Source organism: Macaca nemestrina, chromosome 9 (genome assembly GCF_043159975.1).
Source record: "Macaca nemestrina isolate mMacNem1 chromosome 9, mMacNem.hap1, whole genome shotgun sequence".
Taxonomy (NCBI): domain Eukaryota; kingdom Metazoa; phylum Chordata; class Mammalia; order Primates; family Cercopithecidae; genus Macaca; species Macaca nemestrina.
This window is the reverse complement of record NC_092133.1, coordinates 33606395-33628612: the sequence shown is the minus strand read 5'-3', so window position 1 is coordinate 33628612 and position 22218 is coordinate 33606395. Positions and strand designations below refer to the sequence as shown.

The following is a 22218-nucleotide window of genomic DNA, read 5'->3' as shown; positions in this document are numbered from 1 at the left end:
GAAAAGAGAAAGCAAAAACCCGACATGCATCATTAGGAAAGTGGCCGGGGAGCCAGTCACCTTGTTTGAGGTGGCATATTTATGTGCAGCATAATATTCAGCATCTGCTTTCGCCTTCTCTCGGGCCAGGAATGCAGCATCTAGCAAATAAAAACAAAGGAAAGGTGTCAATCCATTCCCTCAGCTAGTTAAAAGTCCCTTTCCCCACTGCCTAATATTTTGACTGCTTATTTCACATTGAAAGTTTTAAAAACATATTAGCAGTTTTTGAGTCCCAGTCCCCAGACAGCAACTTCTCCAAGAGGAATACTCTTTTCACTGTCAAAATAACTCTCAGCTCATCTGAGCCCACTTGTTTTCTACTCTAAGTTGCTCCTTCTTTCCTCTACCCACTCTCCCACCTCCTATCACTCAAAGCCTCATACTCCACCCAGGTACTAAGCTTCAAGTAAATTAAGTCCAGACATAAAAGCTCTATTTACTGCATTGTCTCTAGCCCCTCCAAATTTGATCGAGAATCAGTCAACAGAGACAGGAAGCAGTAATATATAAACAAGTGACTTCAAGACTGAGCTAAGAATATCAACATCTCACTATGTGAAATCAAGGAGTGTGAGGCCCTCCATGAAAACTGTTTTTTCCATTTTATTTTTATTTTGGACAGGTGGAAAAGAAACTGGTGGTGATGATGGGGTTTATTATCTTGTATATTCTTTACAGTTGATTATGGGTAATTTTCAGATCTTGTCTGCCTGAAAATAAAGTGGTAGCTAATAAGCCCCAATTTAAGGAAGAAAAGGAAAGCTGAGCTACCCACAGTCACAAACAAACCCAACAGCTGGATATGTGACAGCAATTAAAAAAAACTGATTCATACTATCAGGACAGCTACTTCCTCCAGACCAGATTATTCCATGGCCTTCTCACCCACCACAATCAAAGGCAGAGAGGAGGCAGTTCAGGACAGTCAGAGCTTCATCCTCTCCCCACAATGTACCTTCGATTTCAGAAATGCGCTTTTCAGTTTCTTTTTCCATCACTTTCTGCTGAAACCGAATTTTTGCCACTTGTGCAATCTTCTCTGCTTCTATAATCATATAACATAAGAAGACACATTCAAAACCATTTCTGCAGTACCTGAGGCACTTCGAACCAGCAGCACACAGTCTAACACTTAATTACAGAAAGTTTTATGTGCTAATTGTTTCACTAAGTTTTATCTAATCAGACTGTAAACTACTCAAAGGAAAAAAGGGAATTTATTTCCTAATTTACTGTTCTATTTTGACAGTGCTAGTTTTGTGGGAAGGAGTAAAAAAGGTTAAAGTGCCAGTCCTTCATGCAACTCTGTAGCAATGGTCCACAAGCTAATGGGAAAAAAAGATACTTTATGAAAGTACCAGAGAACAAAAACAGAGCAACATAAATGCATGGCAATACAGGACAATTAACTAATGTGGCAGGAGAAAGAAAGAATGAATGAGATAAGTTAAACCAAGGAAGGCCTTCTGGAAGTAACCTTAAAGGAAATAATGGATATGACCTAAGAAGACATGCCAGGAAGCACAGAGAAAGACAAGAAGCACCAGGCATGGTGATTAACGCCTGTAATCTCAGCACTTTGGGAGGCTGAGGCAGGAGAATTTCTGAAGCCCAAGAGTTCAAGACCAGCTTGAGCAACATAGTGAGACCTCCATCTCTACAAAAAAATTAAAAAATTAGCCAAGCATGATGATGCATGCCTACAGTCCCAGCTACACAGGAGGCTGAGGCATGAGGATCTCTTGAGCCTGGGAGGTCAAGGCTACAGTGAGCCATGACCATGCCACTGCACTCCAGCCAGGGTGACAGAGTGAGGCCCTGCCTTAAAAACAAAAACAAAAACAAAAACAAGAAAGACAAGAAGGCACAAATGAACAAGTCACAATGAAGAAGTGATACGGAGCCAGCCAACAAGACAACAAAAAATAAGAACAGAAAGAGGGCTAGGAGACCTCTGTCGAGTGACAGGCTAAGGAGCTTAGTTTTACTGTACTCAGGATCTACTGTTAAGCTACCATTAGGGAAATGACATGATGAAAATGGTATCAGAAGAGGAGTATTCCAACTGCTGTAGGGAAATAAAGCAGAAAGCAGGGTGATTCATTTGGGAAGGTGAAAACAAGCACTGGGAGTGAACATGTTGGTGCGGTAAGCAAGTACATGCAGGGGAAACTCAACATCTTTAACAAACCTCTGGCCTACCCAAATGACCCAGGACAAGGAAGAAAGACTCAAATTATACTTTACATTCAATCACTGCTATTCGTAAAGAACATTCTCAATTCTCCTTTTCAGTCAAAGAAGATGGGTATTTTAAGACATCTTATCTCTGACCCCTAGAGAAAGTGCATAATGGAAAGAAAACTTCCAAGCGATTTTTTCTTTCCAGAAAACAGTATGCTTTACGAACTACTCCAGGAAATAATTCCCTCTTTCTCCACCAATATAAAATCCATCTATATTACACCATCCAAAAACTAAACTACTGTGTTCAATGGGGCTAGAAATTGAACTGTAAGGAGAAACTCAAGATAAAACATGAATAAAAGGTGAGGGATCTGAAGCCTGCAGCTAGAACCCAGAGAATGCTGCCTCAGCCTAGGGGGACTATTGTGGTAATCTCATTTAACAAAGCTCTCTGTCATGTGGGAATAAAATCAATAAAAAGCACAACCAGACTTCTAGAAAAAATGGTGCAAAAGGCCAGAGAGAAAACCCTTTAAATATCTAACAACATCTTAAAATGCTAGATGAAATTTAGCAAATTTGTTTTTCAATGCATGGCTGAGTTGTAAGAAAGAATGAGAGATCCTCAAGTGACTTAAGCCAAGGGGGAGCCAAGAGCCTGTATGGTGGCGTCCCTGGGGTGGTTATTAGACAAGAAGGGAATGGGACCTGGGTTATTACCCACGCAAGACCAGGAGATGAGGCCTTGTGATGGTAGGACTAAGACCCTTGCATAAAACTGAGACCTCTAGAGGGCTGCAACTCTAATGAAAGAGGAACTAAAACACTCTACCAACCAGCCCAGTTAAGAAGTAACCTTTTCTCTACCTAGCCGCATCACAGTTAAACTGAAGAACACCCAAATACAGAGAGAAACAAGCTAAAAGCAAAAAGAGAAGAAAGGCTGATTACCCAAAAGGAGCAATTAGACTAACAGCATACGTAGTAAATAGGTACAAGAAGCCAAACAAAATTGAAATAATACTGCCATATTGATAAGGAAAAATTAGCTTGCTTTAGAATTGTAGGCTAAATTACCGTTCAAGAATGAAATAAAAGCATTTTCAGACCAAGGAGGACTGAAGATAACTTTCACTCCTTAGTCTTCACTGAAAAACAAATTACTAGAAAAAAAAAAAATCACCAGAAGCAATGGAGAGGAAAAAAATTACTCAACCCAAGTCCAATCAAAATAAATGTTTACTGCAAGGGTTAATCATAATGATCATAATCAATGGGAGGATAAAGACAACATGAAACTAAAATACTATGCAATAATAAGATGTAAGACTGGAGGACAGTGATAAGAGTTAAAGCATTCTAAGGTACTGTTCAAAAAGAGGATAGAATGATTAACAACCAGTTATACATTCCAGAAATGGAATGTAAAACTTCCAATCAAGTAAAAGGAAGAAAAGAAAAGAAAATTCAATCAATTCAATACCAATCAGAAAAGGGAAAAAGCAGCAGAGAAAAATGCATGGTAAATAGCACATAATCAAATGATACAAACACATCCAAATATAGCAGTAACCACAATAAATATAAAAAGACTAAACTCACCAGTTAAAAGACAGATTCTCACATTGGATAAGATAACAAAATCCAGCTATATGCTGTTTACAAGAGACACACCTAAAACATAATGACATAGAAAAGTTGAAAGTAAAAGAATGGGAAAAGGTACACCAAGAAAATAACTAACCAAGAAAAATCTGGTATAGCTATATTATCAGACAAAATAGCTCTTAAGTTAAAAACATATCTAGGGATAAAGGTTATTACAAAACAGAAGCAATTCTCCATGGAGATATAACAATCCTGAACCAGAATGTTCTTAATGATATAGTCTCAAAATATGTAAAGAAAAAAATTACAAGTCAACAAACCCATGGTCATAGTGGGAGATTTTAACACATCTTTCTCAGTAATTGATAGCTCAAGAAGGCAAAAATTAGAAGAATAGAGAAGATGTGAACAACACAATTCATAAGCCTGACCAAATGGGTGTATAAAGAAACCTGCATCCAACAACCAGAGAACACAGATTCAATCTTTTCAAGCACACAGACATTTACAAAAAAGGACCACGTACAGGTAGGCCACAAAGCAATTTTCAACAAATATTTAAGAATCCATATAACAGGTCTTATTTTCTGACTACAATGTACTAACATTGGAAATCAACAATAAAAAGGTAGCCCCTCAAAACCTGCTAAACCAAAAATTGAAACATATACTTTTAATAATTCATGAGCCAAAGAAGAAATTAGAAGGAAAAGGTTTTTTAAAAAATTAAAACTGAACACCAATAAACAAAGTACATTTCAAAACCTGTGAAACATAGCTAAAGCAGTACTTAGAAGAAAATTTATAATCCTCCATGTTTCCACTAGAAAAGACTGAAACTTAACTATCCAACTCAAGAAGTTAAAAAAGAACAAATGAATAAGCTAAAAAAAAAAAGATGGAAGGAAATAATTTTTAAAACGTGTAAATAATTAAAACAAAGTAACAGTCAACAAAACCAAAATCAAAAGCCAATTATCTGAAAAGATGAATGAAATAAAACAGACCTCTGGCAAAACTGATTCAGCAAAAGAAAAGGCACAAGCAAACAGTATTAGCAATGAAAAGGGGCACACAGATTTGGTAGAAGTTTTAAAAATCATGAGAGAATTCTACAAACAAATTTATGCCCCCAAATTTGAAATATCAGATGAAATGAATAATTTTCTATGAAAATATAATTACCAAAACTGGCTTAAAAAGAAACATGTAGGCCGGGCGCGGTGGCTCAAGCCTGTAATCCCAGCACTTTGGGAGGCCGAGACGGGCGGATCACAAGGTCAGGAGATCGAGACCAGCCTGGCTAAATACGGTGAAACCCCGTCTCTACTAAAAAATACAAAAAACTAGCCGGGTGAGGTGGCGGGCGCCTGTAGTCCCAGCTACTCGGGAGGCTAAGGCAGGAGAATGGCATAGACCCGGGAGGCGGAGCTTGCAGTGAGCTGAGATGCAGCCACTGCACTCCAGCCTGGGCGACAGAGCGAGACTCCGTCTCAAAAAAAAAAAAAAAAAAAAAAAAAGAAACATGTATTTGAATAGACCTATACTCAATACAGAAATTAAATCAATAGGTTAAATATTACCACAAAAAGCAAACAAAAATAAAGCAGAAACCTCCCAAGACTAAGATGGCTTTTACAAGTTCCACCAGACCTACAAAGATGAAGTTATACAGATCTGATATATAATGATCTGATTTACAACCGAACACAGAAAAGGAAGCCATGCTCTTCAACTCATCTTGGGGACAGTATAACCATGATACCAAAAAACCTGACACTAAAAGTGTAAGAAAATTATAAGCTGATCTCATTTATGAAAATAAAGGTAAAAATTCTAAAGAAATTATCAGCAAACTATATAAAAATGTATATAATGACCTATAAAATGACCAAGTGGATGTTTATCCCAGAAACGCAAAGATAAATCTGTTAATATAATTTACCATACTAACAGCTTTAAAAACATCTCAATATATGTAGAAAAAAATTTCAGGCTGGGCACAGTGGCTCACACCTATAATGCCAACACTTTTGGAAGACTGAGGCAGGTGGATCACTTGAGCTCAGGAATTCAAGACCAGCCTGGGCAACATGGTGAAACCCTGTCTCTACAGAAAATACAAAAATTACCTGGGTGTGGTGGCGTGCACTTGTAGTCCCAGCTACTCGAGAGGCTGAGGTGGGAAGATAACTTAAGCCCAGGAGGCTGAGGCTGCAGTGAACTGTGATTATACCATTGTACTCCAGCCTGGGTGACAAAGCGAGACCCTGCCTCAAAAAAATTCTGAAAGTTTTAACAGCCATTCAAAATAAAAGCTCTCAGCAAGCAACGTACAGATTGAAACTTTATTAACCAGTGTTAAATACAGTAAATGCCACTGGGACTATTTAAAGTTAAGGACAAGAATGCTTGTCACTTTCTTTTCTACACTGTACTAGAAGTCATAGCCTAAAGCAGTAAGATAAGAAGAAATAAAAGGTATGTGACTATAAAGAAGAAAAATAAAATTGTACTTCTGTGAAGATAACGACCTATTGTCTGAAGACCATATGATTGTTCATGGGAAATCTAAGCGTCTATTAGAAATAAGAGCATCTTCAGCAATATTGCTAAATAAAAAAATCAACAGCACACTTACACAAAACCAAGTAGAAAATGTGCCTTTAAAAAGTCAATAACAAAAAAACATAAAGGTATATAAGAACAAATCTTTAATAAATGTGCAAGAACTTTAGAAGAAAATTATGACACTTTTTAAAAGACATCTCTCATAAATGGAGAAACAGATTTATAAGACTCAATATCATAATTTTCTCCAAATTGATGTATACATTCAATGCAATTCCAATCAAAATCTCAACATAATATTTCACAAAACTTAAGGAGCTGGTTCTAAAATTCATGTGGATGAATAAAGGGCCTAGAAGAGTCCAGGATAATTTTAAATATAGTTAGGAAGAGTTAACAGGTAAGAGGAATAGTTACACAACTCACTCTCCACATAGCAAGACTTAACATAAAAGCTACAATAATTAAAACAAAGTAGTATTGAGGAAGGAGAGACCAAAAAATTGGAAAATAATAGAGATTCTGGCATCAGAACAAATTATGTATAGTATCTTATTATATGATGGATATGGCATTAGAAATAAGTAGAGGAAATAATAAACTATTCAATAAACAGTCTGAGACAATTGGCTTGCCATTTGAAAAAATTAAACTGAATCCCTATGTCATACTCAACATCAAAATAAATTCCAAATGGGTTAAGACTTAAATATGAAAAGCAAAATTTTAAAACTTTTAGAATAAAAGTATTACTTTGGACTAGGGAAAGAATTCTTAAGATAGGAAAAGCACAAAACATAAAGGAAAAGACTAATGAATTTGCCTATAGAAAAACTACACATATATGTATATCGAAGACATTGTAAAGTTCAAAGACAAACCACAAATTGAAAGAAGATGTTGGAAATGCATAAATCTGAAAAAGGATTAGTATCCAGAAGATATAAAAAACTCTTACAAACCAACTCAAAAAAGCAATCAAATAATGGGCTAAGGACAATAGGCAATTCATATAACAACAAAAAAAAGGAAACTTGAATAACCAATAAGCAATATTCAACTTTACTAACAATCAGGGGAATTCAAATTGAAATTATGTGATACCATGTCTTCCATTAAACTGGCATAAATTTTTAAGTCTGATAACTCCAAGGACCGAGAAGGATGTGTGGAAATGGGAATTCAAATATGGCAGCACAGAAACTGGAAATCAAATACTGTTGAAGAGACAGTAAAATCAAAGAAGTACTTGAGAGAGCAATTTGTCAATATGTTGAATGTGAAGACATGCTACTCTATGACCCATCAATTCTACTTTGAGATAGCTATTCCAGAGTAGTGCTTCTCAAACTACCTGTGGAAAAGTACCTTACTTTTTTGTGTGTGTATTTCAATTTATGAGGAACCAATAAATTGTAAACTATAACAAAAACAAATTATAGTACTAGAAAAAAGAAATTAAAAAACAAAAACATAAATATATAAGCTCTGATTTTTTATTTTTGATTCAATAGACATAAAACTGCTGTATTAAAATGCTATAAAAACTTCTCAACACTCATTCTCAATTTCTGTACTCATCTCATTGAGGCTTAGAAACGAAAAGCTGGTGATAGGGCACTGGCCCACAACATACATTGAGTAATGCTACTCTACGGAAACTTGCACATGTACACTGTATCCAGGAGGCACTGGATAAGAATGTTATTGTGGTAGTGTTTGTAATAAGGAAAAACTAGAAGCTACTTTACCCTTCGCTGGTAATTCATTACAATAAAACTAGGTCTGCTCATAGAACGAAAAATATAGCAGCTAAAAAATAAACGATCTACCATCTCACAGAGAATAAGGATAAAATGCCAAAATAAGAGGAAAAAACCCTAGATCTACATGTATCAATATGGATAAAATTCAAACAATGTTAGTGAAAATAAGGCAAGTTGTAAAATAAGAGTTTGATATCATTTTTGTAGTTTCGAATAGGTAAAACAATTTTATAAACTGTTACACACTTACAGTAAAAGTATAAAAATATGGACAGAAAGGATATACATCAACTTCAGAATAGAAGCTAATCTGAGAAGAAAAGTCAAGGAGTAGGACCAGTGAACATACAAAGGAGGCTTCAAACAGATACTTAATTTTTTTCTTAAAAAAAAAAAAAAAGATCTGAAGGGAATAAGGCAAAATCTTAAACTTTCATTATATTGTTCTCTGTACATTCCCATATAATTGAATTATTTAATTAAAGATGTCTTAAACTTTCAGCATCAACTGAAGGCCAAAGAGGGCAGTCTAATACACAGTGACCTAGAGTGTAAGGGAAGCCATTGTAATCCAAAATGAACTGTAAACAACCCTGCCATGCTTTCATAAACGGCACTATCTATCCAGGTAAAACGAAGTGCACGTCAACAACAAGGATGCATACTACAATCTGAAACTTTGGTCAAAAAACTTCCCTATTCTTAATCTGTACAAATGAAAATGCTATCCACAGGCTCAAGTTGCCTATAAACCCTATCCATTCTCCCTGTTCTTCAAAGAGACAACAGTGGCAGCCAACAACATGATGGAGAGCCACAGCACGTCATTAAATACTGGTCTCACCTACTTTTAAAGGCATTAGAACATCTGAATGTACAGTGGAGGTTCCAGAATTCCCTACTACCTATGATGCAATCTTACTGAGTCCCATGATACCCAAAATGAGACTGACAAAGAACAGGACAAACAACAAATGTACTTAGAGACAATCATTTCAGAGAGAAATTCAAGTACCTATAACTGCCTTTTTCCTCTCTGTCTCAGCTTCTTTTTCCACAACCTTTTGTTTCTGTGCAGCTATAAGGAGTTTTGTCTTCTCAGCCTCCCTGTGAAGCAAAATGTTATAAAAATTAGAAATGATTCTCTTATGTGCAGTCACAGCCAGTAATTCTGACCCTATAGTGAGTCGGAGAACCGTTTTTTCAACACGAGCTTTTGGACTCATTAAGGTAGGTTAAGAGAGGTGTTACTTTATTTTTACTTATAGTAAATCTGAGGTTGAAAGATTCAATGATTTGCCCAAAGTCACCCAGAGATAGGAAAGAAATTTAGTACATTTGAATTTTAGTTTGGCTTTCTTCTCCTAGTTGTATTGTGTAAAGTCTGTGATTTGCAAGAGAATATATCAATACTTCCTTTGCTGTTAGACCTCCAGCTAGTCCATACAGTAGCTCTGTGCCAATTAGAAAATGGCACCAGCCTCTGGGCAGATGCAGTCCCGCAGGTGCATGGTTTGACATGCAGAATGAAGCTGGGTTTCAGCCCCTGCCCTCCTCAGGCGGGCACCCATGTGCAGTGGCCATATTTGTTGCACAGAAGATGTAACGAGGTCGTAGTTATTAGGTAGTAAACTGGGGCTTAGTGTAAGGAGAATTTTCTAAGGCTTCCAGTGTCTAATACAGGTTAAGCATCGCTGATCTGAAAATTTGAAATCCAAAATGCTCCAAAATCTGAAACTTTTTGAGTGCCCACATTATGACACAAGTGGAAAATTCCACACATAAGCACTTAAGGTGAACTTTGTTTCATGCACAAAATTATTTAAAATATTCTATAAAGTTACCTTCAGACTATAGGTGTATATGGAACATAAATAAATACCTGGAAAAAAAAAAAAACTAACCACTATACCAACAAGGAAGAACAAAAATAAATTTTATATTTACACCTGGGTCCCATCCCCAAGATATCTCATTAAGTCTATGCAAATATTCCAAAATCTTTACAAATCCAAAATTTAAAATACTTCTGGTCCCAGGCATTTCGGATAAGGGATACTAAACTCGTAACGGAAACGGCTGGCATTATTACTAAGCATGTACAAGTAGCTACTGGGTAACCACGTGGCAGAAATGGTATAAGAAAACACTACTATCAGGTGCAAGGTTATACTGGATCATCTCAAGGTAGCTTTTAATTCTGGAATTCCAATAGTCTATAAAATTAAGAAAGATCCAGAATCATCTGAAAAGTAACTCCAATAGTTTCCCCAAAACACTTCCCCTCAAAGTTTCCCCTCTTTCCTCTGATAACACTGATACACACATCAAATGACAGTCTGAATACTATGATTTATTTGAGAGCAGAAAACACACAATATTCATTTTTCCATCACAGAAGCAATCATATTTAAAGCCTAAGACATGCTGAGCCTTTAATAAAAATTTTTTTTTGAGATGGAGTTTTGTTCTTGTTGCCCAGGTTGGAGTGCAATGGCGTGGTCTCGGCTCAATGAAACCTCCACCTCCCAGGTTCAAGCGACTCTCCTGCCTCAGCCTCCCAAGTAGCTGGGATTATAGGTGCCTGCCACCATGTCCGGCTAATTTTTGTATTTTTACTAAAGACAGGGTTTCACCGTGTTGGCCAGGCTGGTCTCAAACTCTTGACCTCAGGTGATCCGCTGGCCTCAGCCTCCAGAAGTGCTATGATTATAGGCATGAGCCACCATGCCCCGCCTATAAATATTTTTTAAATAAGTGGATCACATCCATAATCTACCCAGCCTGGCACTCTACAGTTTTAAAAGAAGAGTGCCTTGTCTACAATGAAAAAGAGAAAACAGGCTGGGTGTGGTGACTCACACCTGTAATCCCAGTACTTTGGGAGGCCAAGGCAGGAGGATTGCTTGAGGCCAGGAGTTTGAGACCAGGCTGGGCAACAGGGCAAAACCCTGCCTCTATGAAAAACACAAAATTTAGCCAGGTGTGGTGGCATGCACTGGTAGTCCCAACTACTCAGGAGGCTGAGGTGGGAGGATCACTTAATCACTTGAGCCTGGGAGTTTGAGACTGCAGTGAGCCGTGACTGTGCCACTGCACTGCAGCCTGGGCAACAGAGTGAGACTCTGTGTCAAAAAAAAAATTAAGAAAAAGAAATAAAACTCTGTATGAGCTCAGAGAGGTATGAGGGAAAAGAAAAATATAAAAGAAGAAACAAACAATAAAAATATGCATGGTAACGAAAAGGATTCAGAAGTAAATAACCTCATAAAGCAGTATTACTGCTCCTTGGACCTCCAGTATTTATACATCTGTGGTATCTTTGACTTGTGCAAATTTATTTTTCCAGCATCTGTCCCTTTAACATAACAGCCAAATTTCCTGAAGACTTTTATTTCTTCTTTTCAGTACCAGTCATACCAAAACAATATTGCCATTTCAAACACAGTAAGTATTCCCCTAAAAGGGATCCTCTTAGAAACTAATTTCATGTCTTCTCATTCCCAGCCAGCCCTGGATACATAAAAGAGAAGACCATCAGGAGTCAACAGAAGCAAGGCTTCCCTAGAGGCACATTATAAAGAACCAGGTCTAATTTTAGATATACAATCACATACGATGGAAAACCAAACTTTATACCAACAAGATATCTACTCCTACCATTACAACACAGAAACAAAATATGAGCACTCTCTTCAACCCTAACACAGGTTCAGGACTCTTTCCTCTATTAAATATTTAATTCAAGGTACTATTCATATAAAATTATAGCTCCTTAAGCTTCCAACAATAGTTTTACAGCAAACTGCATCTTTAGACACTGACACTTCTCCTGAAATATCCACACATACAGAAGAACACTAATAAGAGTCTAGTGGGAATTAAGACACAAGAGTAGCAATATTACTAGAGTAAGAGTAAAGAAGATACACACATACTCCACCCCAGAGTGTATTATCTCACATGTTTCCTCTAGACTGGAGTGTTAATATGCAGACAGCCCTGAACAGAAATATTGGGATCCCATGCATATTACTCACATTAACTCAAAATTTCTTCTTATGGCTTCTGGGATTTTGGGTTTTGTAACACGCACAGCCTAAAAAATAAAAGTGAAAAAGCCAAAGTATATTTGAAAGATAAATCTTCAATTAAATCTTCTACAGAAAAGCACCTCAAATGATACTAATCTAACAAAACAACAGCTATAATATAGCGGCCTACTAACACGTTTGGGGATCCCACTGGAACATTTACTTTTCATGCCATCACACCAAGAATCAAAGACAAGCTGCTTCTTACTTCCTACACAATGCCAGATTACAGGAAAAACTAGTCTACCCACTGAGGAAACAATTGCCTTAGGAAAAAGGTTCTCCCTTAAAAGATGTTTTACAAAGGTCGTTAGATACTTTTGCTTTCTTTTTTAACCCTGAAAACCAAAGAAGCCAGGAAGGCAAATTTCCAAGACTGAAATTGTAAAGTCAGAAACAATTAAGTCAAATACAAAAACAAACAAAAAATCCCAGTTTGGTGCATGCAATTTAATACAGTGAGTAGTGAGTAAATTAATCTATCACTTTCAACCCCTGCAATCACTCAGTATTTGCTATAAGTAAACAGCGCAGTGGCTGAAGGAAAACAAATATCAATTAAAAGCTTATATTCTTTCTTCCTGAATTCTCACTTAGAAGAAAGTCTGTCTTTGTAGAGGCTGTTTACTACACACTTTGTTTCCCTAATCATAGTGTTCTTTGACATAATTAAGATTATCTACCTGGACAGTACTGTTTTTTGAAGGCTGACTTTTCTACATCAAGGACTTGATCTCTCAAAAGCTTTTGATTTTACTAAACATATGATACCCCGCCGCCCCACCTATACTGCAAACACACAAAAAACACTTTGCTGGTCTGAGGAAGTTTTCCTTCTGAAAACTGGCTAACCTTTTAGGTATTATAACAAAGCCTTTAAGCACTTAGTCTTCTTTAAAGGCTTTTAAAACTTTTAAGCAATATAGCATTCCCTACATGAAACAGATGAGTCAAATTTGTAGGTAATTTTGAGGACTATCATAACTAAATATAAGCATTACAGTGGAATGAAATAAGCAGCTGAAGACTGTGTGGAAACACACTGGCAGTGACACATGTGAGGCCTCACGAGACATCCAGAAGACAAATAAAAATTCAGGACCAGATTTTGTGAGATGTCAGATTTCACCATGTGACTAGCAGACATAAGATCACTTCCAATATGGATTAATATGACTCTGAGGGAAGCACTGTCACACTGCATTTAATTAAGAGACTGGCCACATATCTTTTCAGCTTTATTAAAAGAAGCATAAAGCAGGACTGTCTTTTTTTCTTTCTTTCTTTTTCTTTTTTTTTTCTTTTTTTTGAGATGGAGTTTTGCTCTTGCTACCCAGGTTGGAGTATGGTGGTGCAATCTCAGTTCACTGCAACCTCCATCTCCCAGGTTCAAGCGATTCTCCTGCATCAGCCTCCCTAGTTGCTGGGATTTCAGGCATGCACTACCATGCCTGACTAATTTTTGTATTTTTTTTAGTAGAGGTGGGGTTTCACTATGTTGGTCAGGCTGGTCTCGAACTCCTGACCTCAGGTGATCCACCCACCTCGGCCTCGCAAAGTGCTGGGATTACAGGCATGAGCCACCACACCCGGCCAGGACTGTCTTTTGAAGACTCCTATTTTGCTGAATGAGGCTGAAGAACATACTACATTGTGCTTGCCAATCTTGGGCAATCTCACAGATTTTCAAATATGTGAAAACATAAATACTTACTCTACAGATACCATGAGTAAGTTGCATCATAAGAGATTCTAAAAGTAAAATGACAGGAAAGTCCCACTCGAGTATCCCTCTCCCTCACAGGAGAGACAGCTGTTCTCCTGTTTCTTTTGCCTACTAAACCTCCGCTCTTAACCTCAAATAATAAAATAAATAAAATAAAATAATGCCCCCACACCACTCACATACACAGAGTGAATGGAGGAAAAAAAAATGGCTAATGAAATGAATATATGTGTTGAAACTAACCCCTGGGTTTTAAGCATATATTATAAATCAAAAGTCAGTCTAAAATATTGTCACTCCCTTAAATAACATAGGAAAAAAAATCAAAGATGACCATTTTCATCATTCTAATTTGCCAGAGTAGTTTTTCAAGAGGAAAAATGGGATATAAATATATGGAAAGGAAAAAAATAAAATGACTGTTAACAGAGAATGTTCATTCAACAATAAATATTTATCAGGTACCTACTCTGTGTCAAGTGCTATCTGTTGCAGGAATTGTGGATAGAGCAGTGAACAAGGTAAGGCTGCTCTCATGTAATTTAACCCAAAAATTACTAGAAGGCAGTGAATTCAAGCTGTAGACATACGATAAATCTACCAAGAACCAATCACATTCCTCAATGATTGAACGGCATTAAAATACATTAAATCCATTGGTATTAATTTAACTTAGGATATGAGTTTCTCCCCCAAATCAGAAATTCGTTTATTATTTTTTTTGAGATGGAGTCTCACTGTGTCGCCCAGGCTGGAGTACAGTGGTGCGATGTCGGCTCACTGCAAGCTCCGCCTCCCGGGTTCACGCCATTCTCCTGCTCCAGCCTCCTGAGTAGCTGGGACTACAGGCGCCCGCCACCACACCCGGCTAATTTTTTGTATTTTCGGTAGAGACAGGGTTTCACCGTGTTAGCCAGGATGGTCTCGATCTCCTGACCTTGTGATCCGCCTGCCTTGGCCTTACAAAGTGTTGGGATTACAGGCGTAAGCCACCGCGCCTGGCCCAAATCAGAAATTCTAAAAACCAGAAAGGCTGATATGATAAAGTAAAGCCATAAACTATGTTTCTATTTTTAACTTATATTGGAGGATTGCGTGAAGCCAGGAGTTTGAGACCATCCTGGGCAACAAAGCGAGGGCCCATCTCTACAAAAAATTAAAAAATTAGCCAGATGTGGTGGTGTGTGCCTGTACTCCTAGCTACTCGGGAGGCTAAGGCAGGAGGATCACTTGAGCCCAGGAGTTCAAGACTGCAGTGAGCTATGATCATGCCACTGCACTCCAGCCTGGGCAACAGAGGGAGACCCTGTCTCAAAACAAAACAACACAACACAACATGTATATGACTACTTAGGTGCCTGATACAGCTTAAAAATATCGATAATGAAAACTTATCTGGAAGATTAAGCTGGCAGAAACAGCAAAGGCCATTATTTTTTAAAAGATGATGTTTCTTGCCAGATTTTAAAATAAAAAGTTGAACTATCACAACCATATGGTAATGTGTTAAAAATAACAAAGCTCAAACACAGACTTGGAATTCTTAAAATGCATTTCAACTATTGTAAAAAAAAAAAACATTTATAACAAGACAAAAGCAACCAAAGGAGCTCTTCTCTTCTCAGGATATGCTTAAGTTATTGCAAAATATAAAAATTATTTAAAAAATTTTTAAACCCTAAAACAACAAAGATCTTCTCTACCACTTTAAGAATGTATAACAAAACTACATTTTTTCACCCAATAACTTCTTACAAAAACAAATGAATGTAAGTAAATTCAAAAGATCCTTCTGGCTGTTGTGCAGAAAATGAAGTAGACAAAGGTAAAAGTGAAAGTGGGGAAAGAAGACAGGCGGTTACTGCTACTGCACATGTCAACGTAAGAGTTGGTAGCTTGGCTTGAGATGACGGTAAAGATGGAGGTGTGGTCAGTTTTATTAATACATGGATTTTGGTGGTGGAATCTGCATGACACAGGGACTAATTAGATGCTGAGGGTGAGACGATTGTCAAAGATGCCTCCTACACTTCTAGATTGGCTTGAGGGAAAGGAGTTACCATTAACTGACAAGATGAAAAAAACAGGAGAAAATCTGATTTGACGAGAAAACACCAAGGACTCAATAACTAATGAAAGAGTAGGAATGGGAAGATCAATGGAACAGAACTAAGTTCAGAAAAAGACTCTAGTATATAATGGAATGTAGTATGTAACATAAAAACTATTTCAAAGAATAAGGAAGATGGAAAAATAAACTATTCAGTAATTACTGCTGTTACCCAATTTGGGGTTGAAGGGATGGAGTTGAAGGCCTTCCTTGCAACTGAGATCAAAATGGGTTCCAGATGAATTAAAAGATTTAAATCTAAGAATACAACTGTAAAAGCAGATACAATTTTTGTAATTTCTAATTTTAATTCCTATACTTTTAAGGTGGTGAAAGGCTTTTAAAACATGCCAGCTCAGCAACACACCATAAAGACAAAATCGCTGAAATTACTATGTAAAAGATGAAAACTTCAACGTTATCAGCAAGGCAAAAACAAAGTTAAACAACAAAGAAAAAACTGGAAGAAAATGTTTCCTATAAATATAAAAAAGAGCTACAATAACTAACATATGAAAAATAGTTTATTTTTAAAAACGAATTCTACCCCTCTCAAAGGGTAAGGTTCAAAAACAAGTTATCTATATACAAATGCTATTTATTTACTTACTTATAGAGAGGGTTTTGCTCTGTTGCCCAGACAACAGTACAGCATGAACACAGCTCACTGCAGCCTCAACCTGCTGCGTTCAAGTCATCCTCCCACCTCAGCCTCCCAAGTAGCTGGGCCTACAGGCACATGCCACCATATCCACCTAATTTTTTAAAAAAAATTTTTGTGGAGAAGGGGTTGCCCAGGCTGACCTCAAACTCCTGGGCTCAAGGGAGCTTCCCACCTCAGCCTCCCAAAGTGGTGGGATTACAGATGTGAGCCGCTATGCCCAGTCAAAAGCAGCTTATTAAAAATCAGTTAGAAAAACCTTAACTAAAAAAAAGAGCAAAACCAACAATTTATAAATGAAATAAAAATGGCTGATAACCTAAGGTATTCAACTTCAATAATTAATACAAAATAACACACTAATTTTCTCCAAAAGGATTAAAAGAGAAAGGGAAAGCTTGCATCTGCTAATTATTTGGGTACAATCATGCAATCAAATGTGTTAAAAACTACAGCTTACCAACACTGCTAATGAGAGGGTGGGAGCTGCTAAAATTTTTCTAAAAGGTGATTTGGTAGTACGTATCAATAAGTCCCCAAACAGGGAATACACTTTGATCACCAATCCCACTTCAAGAATTTATTGTAAGACAGGGATTTAAAAAGATGTACAGAATATATAAGCTTGGTCATTTCAACATGTATATAATAGTAAAAAATTTGAAACCATAGAGATTCACTAAATATAACCATTAAAAGTAACGATTTACCAAACCTATGTTTTTGTTTTGGAAAGATGTTCATAGACAATGTTAGTGAAAAAAGCAGGTATGGTATGATTCTGCTTTAGTTGACCATGTATGCATTTATATCTACAAACATTTGTTCATATATATGAAGAGTCAGAAAAGATACAACAAATGATGTTATCCCCGCTTAATAAGATTACTGGTGAATTTCATTTTATTCTTCATCATTTTCCTAGTATCTAACTTCTTTCTACAACATATATAACATGTGTGTATAAAAATTCCAAATTTATACAGAACAAATCAGTAAGCAAGAAAACAATCCAACAGAACACTGGGCAAAAGATATGAACAGGCGATCAACAGAAGAGAGTATAAATGACCAATAACTATATCAAAAGATGTTCAATCTCATTAATAACCAAAGGAATGCAAATCAAAGGGAGATATAATTGCCCACCCATCCATATGGTAACGATCAGTATGTCCGATTGCTTCCAATGTTGGTGAGTTCATGGGTCACAATTACTTGCACATATTGCTGTTAAGAATGTAGATTCGTACAGTCAGTTTGAAAGATAATTTGTACATACAGGAACATGTGTCATGAATGTTCATTACACTATTGTTTAATAGCAAAAAACTGGGAACAGAAAAATGGCTAATATAAGGCAAGGAATTCTAAACAGCTGCTGAATAAGCTAGATCTCTGAGTAACACCCTGGGCAGAATCTAAGAAGAGCTGAACTTCACATTCACTATCTTTAAAATCAAAAAGCTACTCCAGCTACAACTGACTTGAACAACTCAGAGGACTTTCCAAAGTTACCTCTGGATATTTCAAACTACCCCTTAACTCTGGTGGCTCACCTTCAGGCGCCTGTCTGAGATAATGACATTGCATGAATGAGGCCATGAGAAAAACCCCACCTATCTTTCGAGTCTGGTTTATGAGGAAGCACAAACACATACAATCACAGTGAGTGCACACTCTCAGTAGCAGTGGCACTGAGTGCAAAGAATTGAGAGACATGTGATAAGCTTTAGTTGCAGTAATGTTCATCACAACAATCAACAATCAACTGGTCTCCTAGAGCCCCTGTAAAAGGACACTAGAGAAGCCTCAATACCACTTCTTAGGTTATCTAGATTCAGAGCAGTGGCTTTCGAATGTTATTGACTGTGGACACAGTGAGAAACACATTTTGCACTGACACCCAATATAAACACCTACCCCCCCAGACTGTGAAACACAAGTTTCACAGAATATTTAAACTTACTACATGCCATTTCTTTTCTTATTCTATTTCATTTTATTTAAAATGCTGTTCATGACTCACTAAAGTTGATTTAAAACCCACAATCTGAAAACACAGTGACTCAAAAAAAAGCAGGGGTAAAACCTCTCACCATTCTATTTCCCAATGTCACCATCACCACTACCACTAAATTCACCTGCTACCTTGCTTTTACTAGGGCTCTCCCTCCCACTTGAAATACCTTTCTCATTCTTCCCCCATTTAAATCCAATTAATTTTTCCAAACCTACTTAAAATCTCAACTCAATCATAGCCCTCTCCTAGACACACTGTCTTCCAATGTTCTCTTACTCTTACAGCAATAATCATTCAATAGATTTATCTGTCAATTAATACTTTGTGATAACTATTCTGTCCAGAATTGTTCAAATCTTACACTTGAACTCCCTTTCCATAATCTTACTGAGGGCAGGGATTATGCTTACACTGATTTATAACCATTACTGTATCTTAGTGCTTCATACATGGCAGAAATACAAATTTGACTTCCTTGTAAGAGCCTCAGCTTATCAGTTCCCTCTAGGAGTTCACAAATGTCACCCATAATAAGCTACGAGAGTATTTTATTTTGGCAGAGATCTGAAGTCAAATTGAGAAAGGTATTCTATAAATCACCACAGCATCCCAAATAATTGCTGAATAAACAATCCAATGAAAGGAGGAACAAACTCAAAACTCTCAAAATCCCCAAAGAACTTCCCTAGGAAAAGAACTTACCTGTATGGTGAGACCTGGGGCCATGAGGTTTAAGTCTTTCTGCAGAGCTTGCTTCAGGTTTTCATCTATTTGATCTGTTTTTTAAGCCAAGAACAACAGATCTCATGATACTCAATTTTTGTTACACTGTATTCACGAAACAAAACTAATCACTATTAGACCTAAAGTTTCCACAGTACTATTCTTTTACAGAGCTTAAACTGCCTTTTCTTCTCTTTTGTGTGGGGAAAAAAATTGTGAGGAATTATTTAATAAATTAAGGAAGATGACAAGCAGATAGTCTGTTTATCCAATAAGTTCACCCACTAAATGTGCTACTTAACTATGGATAAGCTTATTTACTGGGTAACTTACTAGACTTATTTACTGGATAAACAACTACTGGGTAAAATATGTTGATCTAATAAATGGAGAATCTGGATCTCTAGTATCTTAATTCAGGGCTCTTACTCAATATGTATCCTGTTTCTCAAAGAAAAGCAAATTTCTACCTTCAGTAAATCTTTACTCGAATTCCCATATAACTAAACTTCATTTCCATGGATCTCAGCCTTACTGTTATTTTGGATTTAAAGAGAGAGAGAAAGAGAGAGACAGAGAGAAAAGCTCATAGAAAAGTATTTGAAGTACACACAGCATGAACACTTGGGCTTGTAACCATGCACTTTCTCTTCACCTCAATGGTACTTCAGCTATTTAAATGATTGCTGGTGAGACAAAGCAGGACCCATCAGTTTTCTCCCATGCCACTGCAGTGGTTGACAATCACCAAAGAGGACTCAATTGATAGATTTTAAATTGATTACTCTTGCTTATTCCTTCATCTTAGAAATTCACTAAAAATTTCAGGAGGGAAAAGTGAGCTACCAACAGCAACAACTCATTGCCTGGTCAGAATTTCCACTATCATAAATGAAAAGCTAAGTTGTACAGAAGTGAGTTAAGAAAGCAGGGCTGATACTGCGATCCTTAGGAAGGCCTTTTGCAAACTGGTCCTTGTTTGGAACCTAGGAACCTGGATTTGTGGAAGGGTCCCACCATCCCCAGAGCTAATACAACTGACTTGCTGTGAACTGTTTATACAATGTGGTTTATGCCAAACACCTGCATTCCTTCTAGGAGTCTGGAATTTTGTTATGTGGTAGGCAGAGGGTGCCTACATAACCAGCCCCCAGTGAAAACCCTAGGCAATGAGTCTCTAATGAGCTTCCCTAGTAGACAACATTTGACATGTGTTGTCATAGCTTGTTGCTGTGGGAATTAGGCACATGTTTGACTCTTGGAAGCCTGCACCTGCTTTCCTCTGCACTTTGCTGATGTGCCTTTTCCTCTCGCTGATTTTGCTTTGTACCCTTTGGCTGTAATAAATCTTAGCTGTGACCACAACTATATCCTGAGTCGTGTCAGTCTCCTACCAAATCATCAGAAATGGGAGCCTCAAGACACAGGTTTCTAAATTTTTCAAATTATCTATTAAAATAGTAACAAAGCTATTTTCAGTAAGTTATTACAGTAAAAACAGAATATAGTCTGTGAGTAGTTTTTCCAATCTCTACCAAATTATACAAAAATTTTTAAACTTAAGATAAAAAATATTTTAAAGACAATTGCTCTATGATAAATTCAGAACAAATGCTTAAATAGCACTAAGGTTTACCAATATCTCAATAAGTTGAACTAGATTTCCAGTTGGCTATTTACATATTTAAAAGAATTAAGACACTTACCAAACAATTCAATGTAAACTTCCTGAAGTGTGTGGGCACTGCAGAACTGGTTCAGCTCATGGTGGATTTTATTGAAGATTAAAGTCTTGTCATAATCTGCAGTATAGTTCTTCACGATATCAAACACTGAAGGAGAGGTACAACCCATGTTTGTTTTACCCAACAATGACTCAGGTACCTTCAAATTCAGCCAGGGTCAAAGTCAGGGTGATATACTACACACGAGGAAAAGTGCCAACAAAATAGTGAAACCAAAAACCACAACTAACAAATCTTGATGTGTTGCTTGTGCTCAATTTTCCAAATACCCTTGTATTTGCAATACTAATACCAAACACCTGCTGGTTAGCCCATCAAACAGGGGCTAACTTTAAAGTTCATACTAAAAAGCATACATTAGTTTGGAGGTAATAAGGAACTATCAAAGTTTTCAAGCAAGGGCATGACAGTCAGATTTACACTTTGGCCAGCAGTGTGAAGATGAACTGAGAGGCATAGAGATCAGAGGCAGGGAAAGCATAAGGCAATTACTGCAAAAGTTTAGCTAAGAGGTAAAGAGAGACTAAGCAAACTGAGGAACAGTAGAAATAAAAGAAGAAAGCAGCTGCAAAAGACCATTTTTTAAAAGGCATTTTTTTAAAGCTGTTAAAAAAGACACCAGGCTAGAAGGGAAAGGAGCAAATATTAACTGAGCTGGGCTTTATCTCAGGTAATTTACATAAATTAGCACTGAAGTCTCCTAAATTTGCATATCAGGAAACTAAGAACCAGAGAATTTTAGAAATGCCCCAAAAGGTACATACTAGACCATGTCAGAACCTGTTCTCTATCTATAAAAACATCCTGCTTTCTACTTCTGTCTTCAGATCCAAGAATTTGCTCCACTGGCCTTCCCATGTGGGATATTAGATGCAACTGGATTTCAAATCACAGCCGGGCGCGGCGGCTCATGCCTGTAATCCCAGCACTTTGGGAGACGGAGGCAGGTGGATCATTTGAGT

The 22218-nt window shown here is 37.0% G+C and overlaps 1 protein-coding gene across 3 annotated transcripts in view; it reads right to left on the bottom strand.

The window, feature by feature from the left end:
* The window catches only part of LOC105478404 (ER lipid raft associated 1), a 36467-nt gene that overhangs the window by 4839 nt on the left and 9410 nt on the right, over nt 1-22218 (bottom strand). For all 3 annotated transcript variants that reach the window (XM_011735674.2, XM_011735675.3, XM_024791806.2), the window contains 6 exons: nt 21218-21343; nt 19491-19564; nt 12215-12273; nt 9190-9281; nt 998-1087; nt 61-140 (listed from right to left, as the gene is read on the bottom strand). In XM_011735674.2, coding sequence (XP_011733976.1) covers nt 61-140; nt 998-1087; nt 9190-9281; nt 12215-12273; nt 19491-19564; nt 21218-21343 — 521 coding nt within the window. The remainder of the gene's footprint in view (nt 1-60; nt 141-997; nt 1088-9189; nt 9282-12214; nt 12274-19490; nt 19565-21217; nt 21344-22218) is intronic.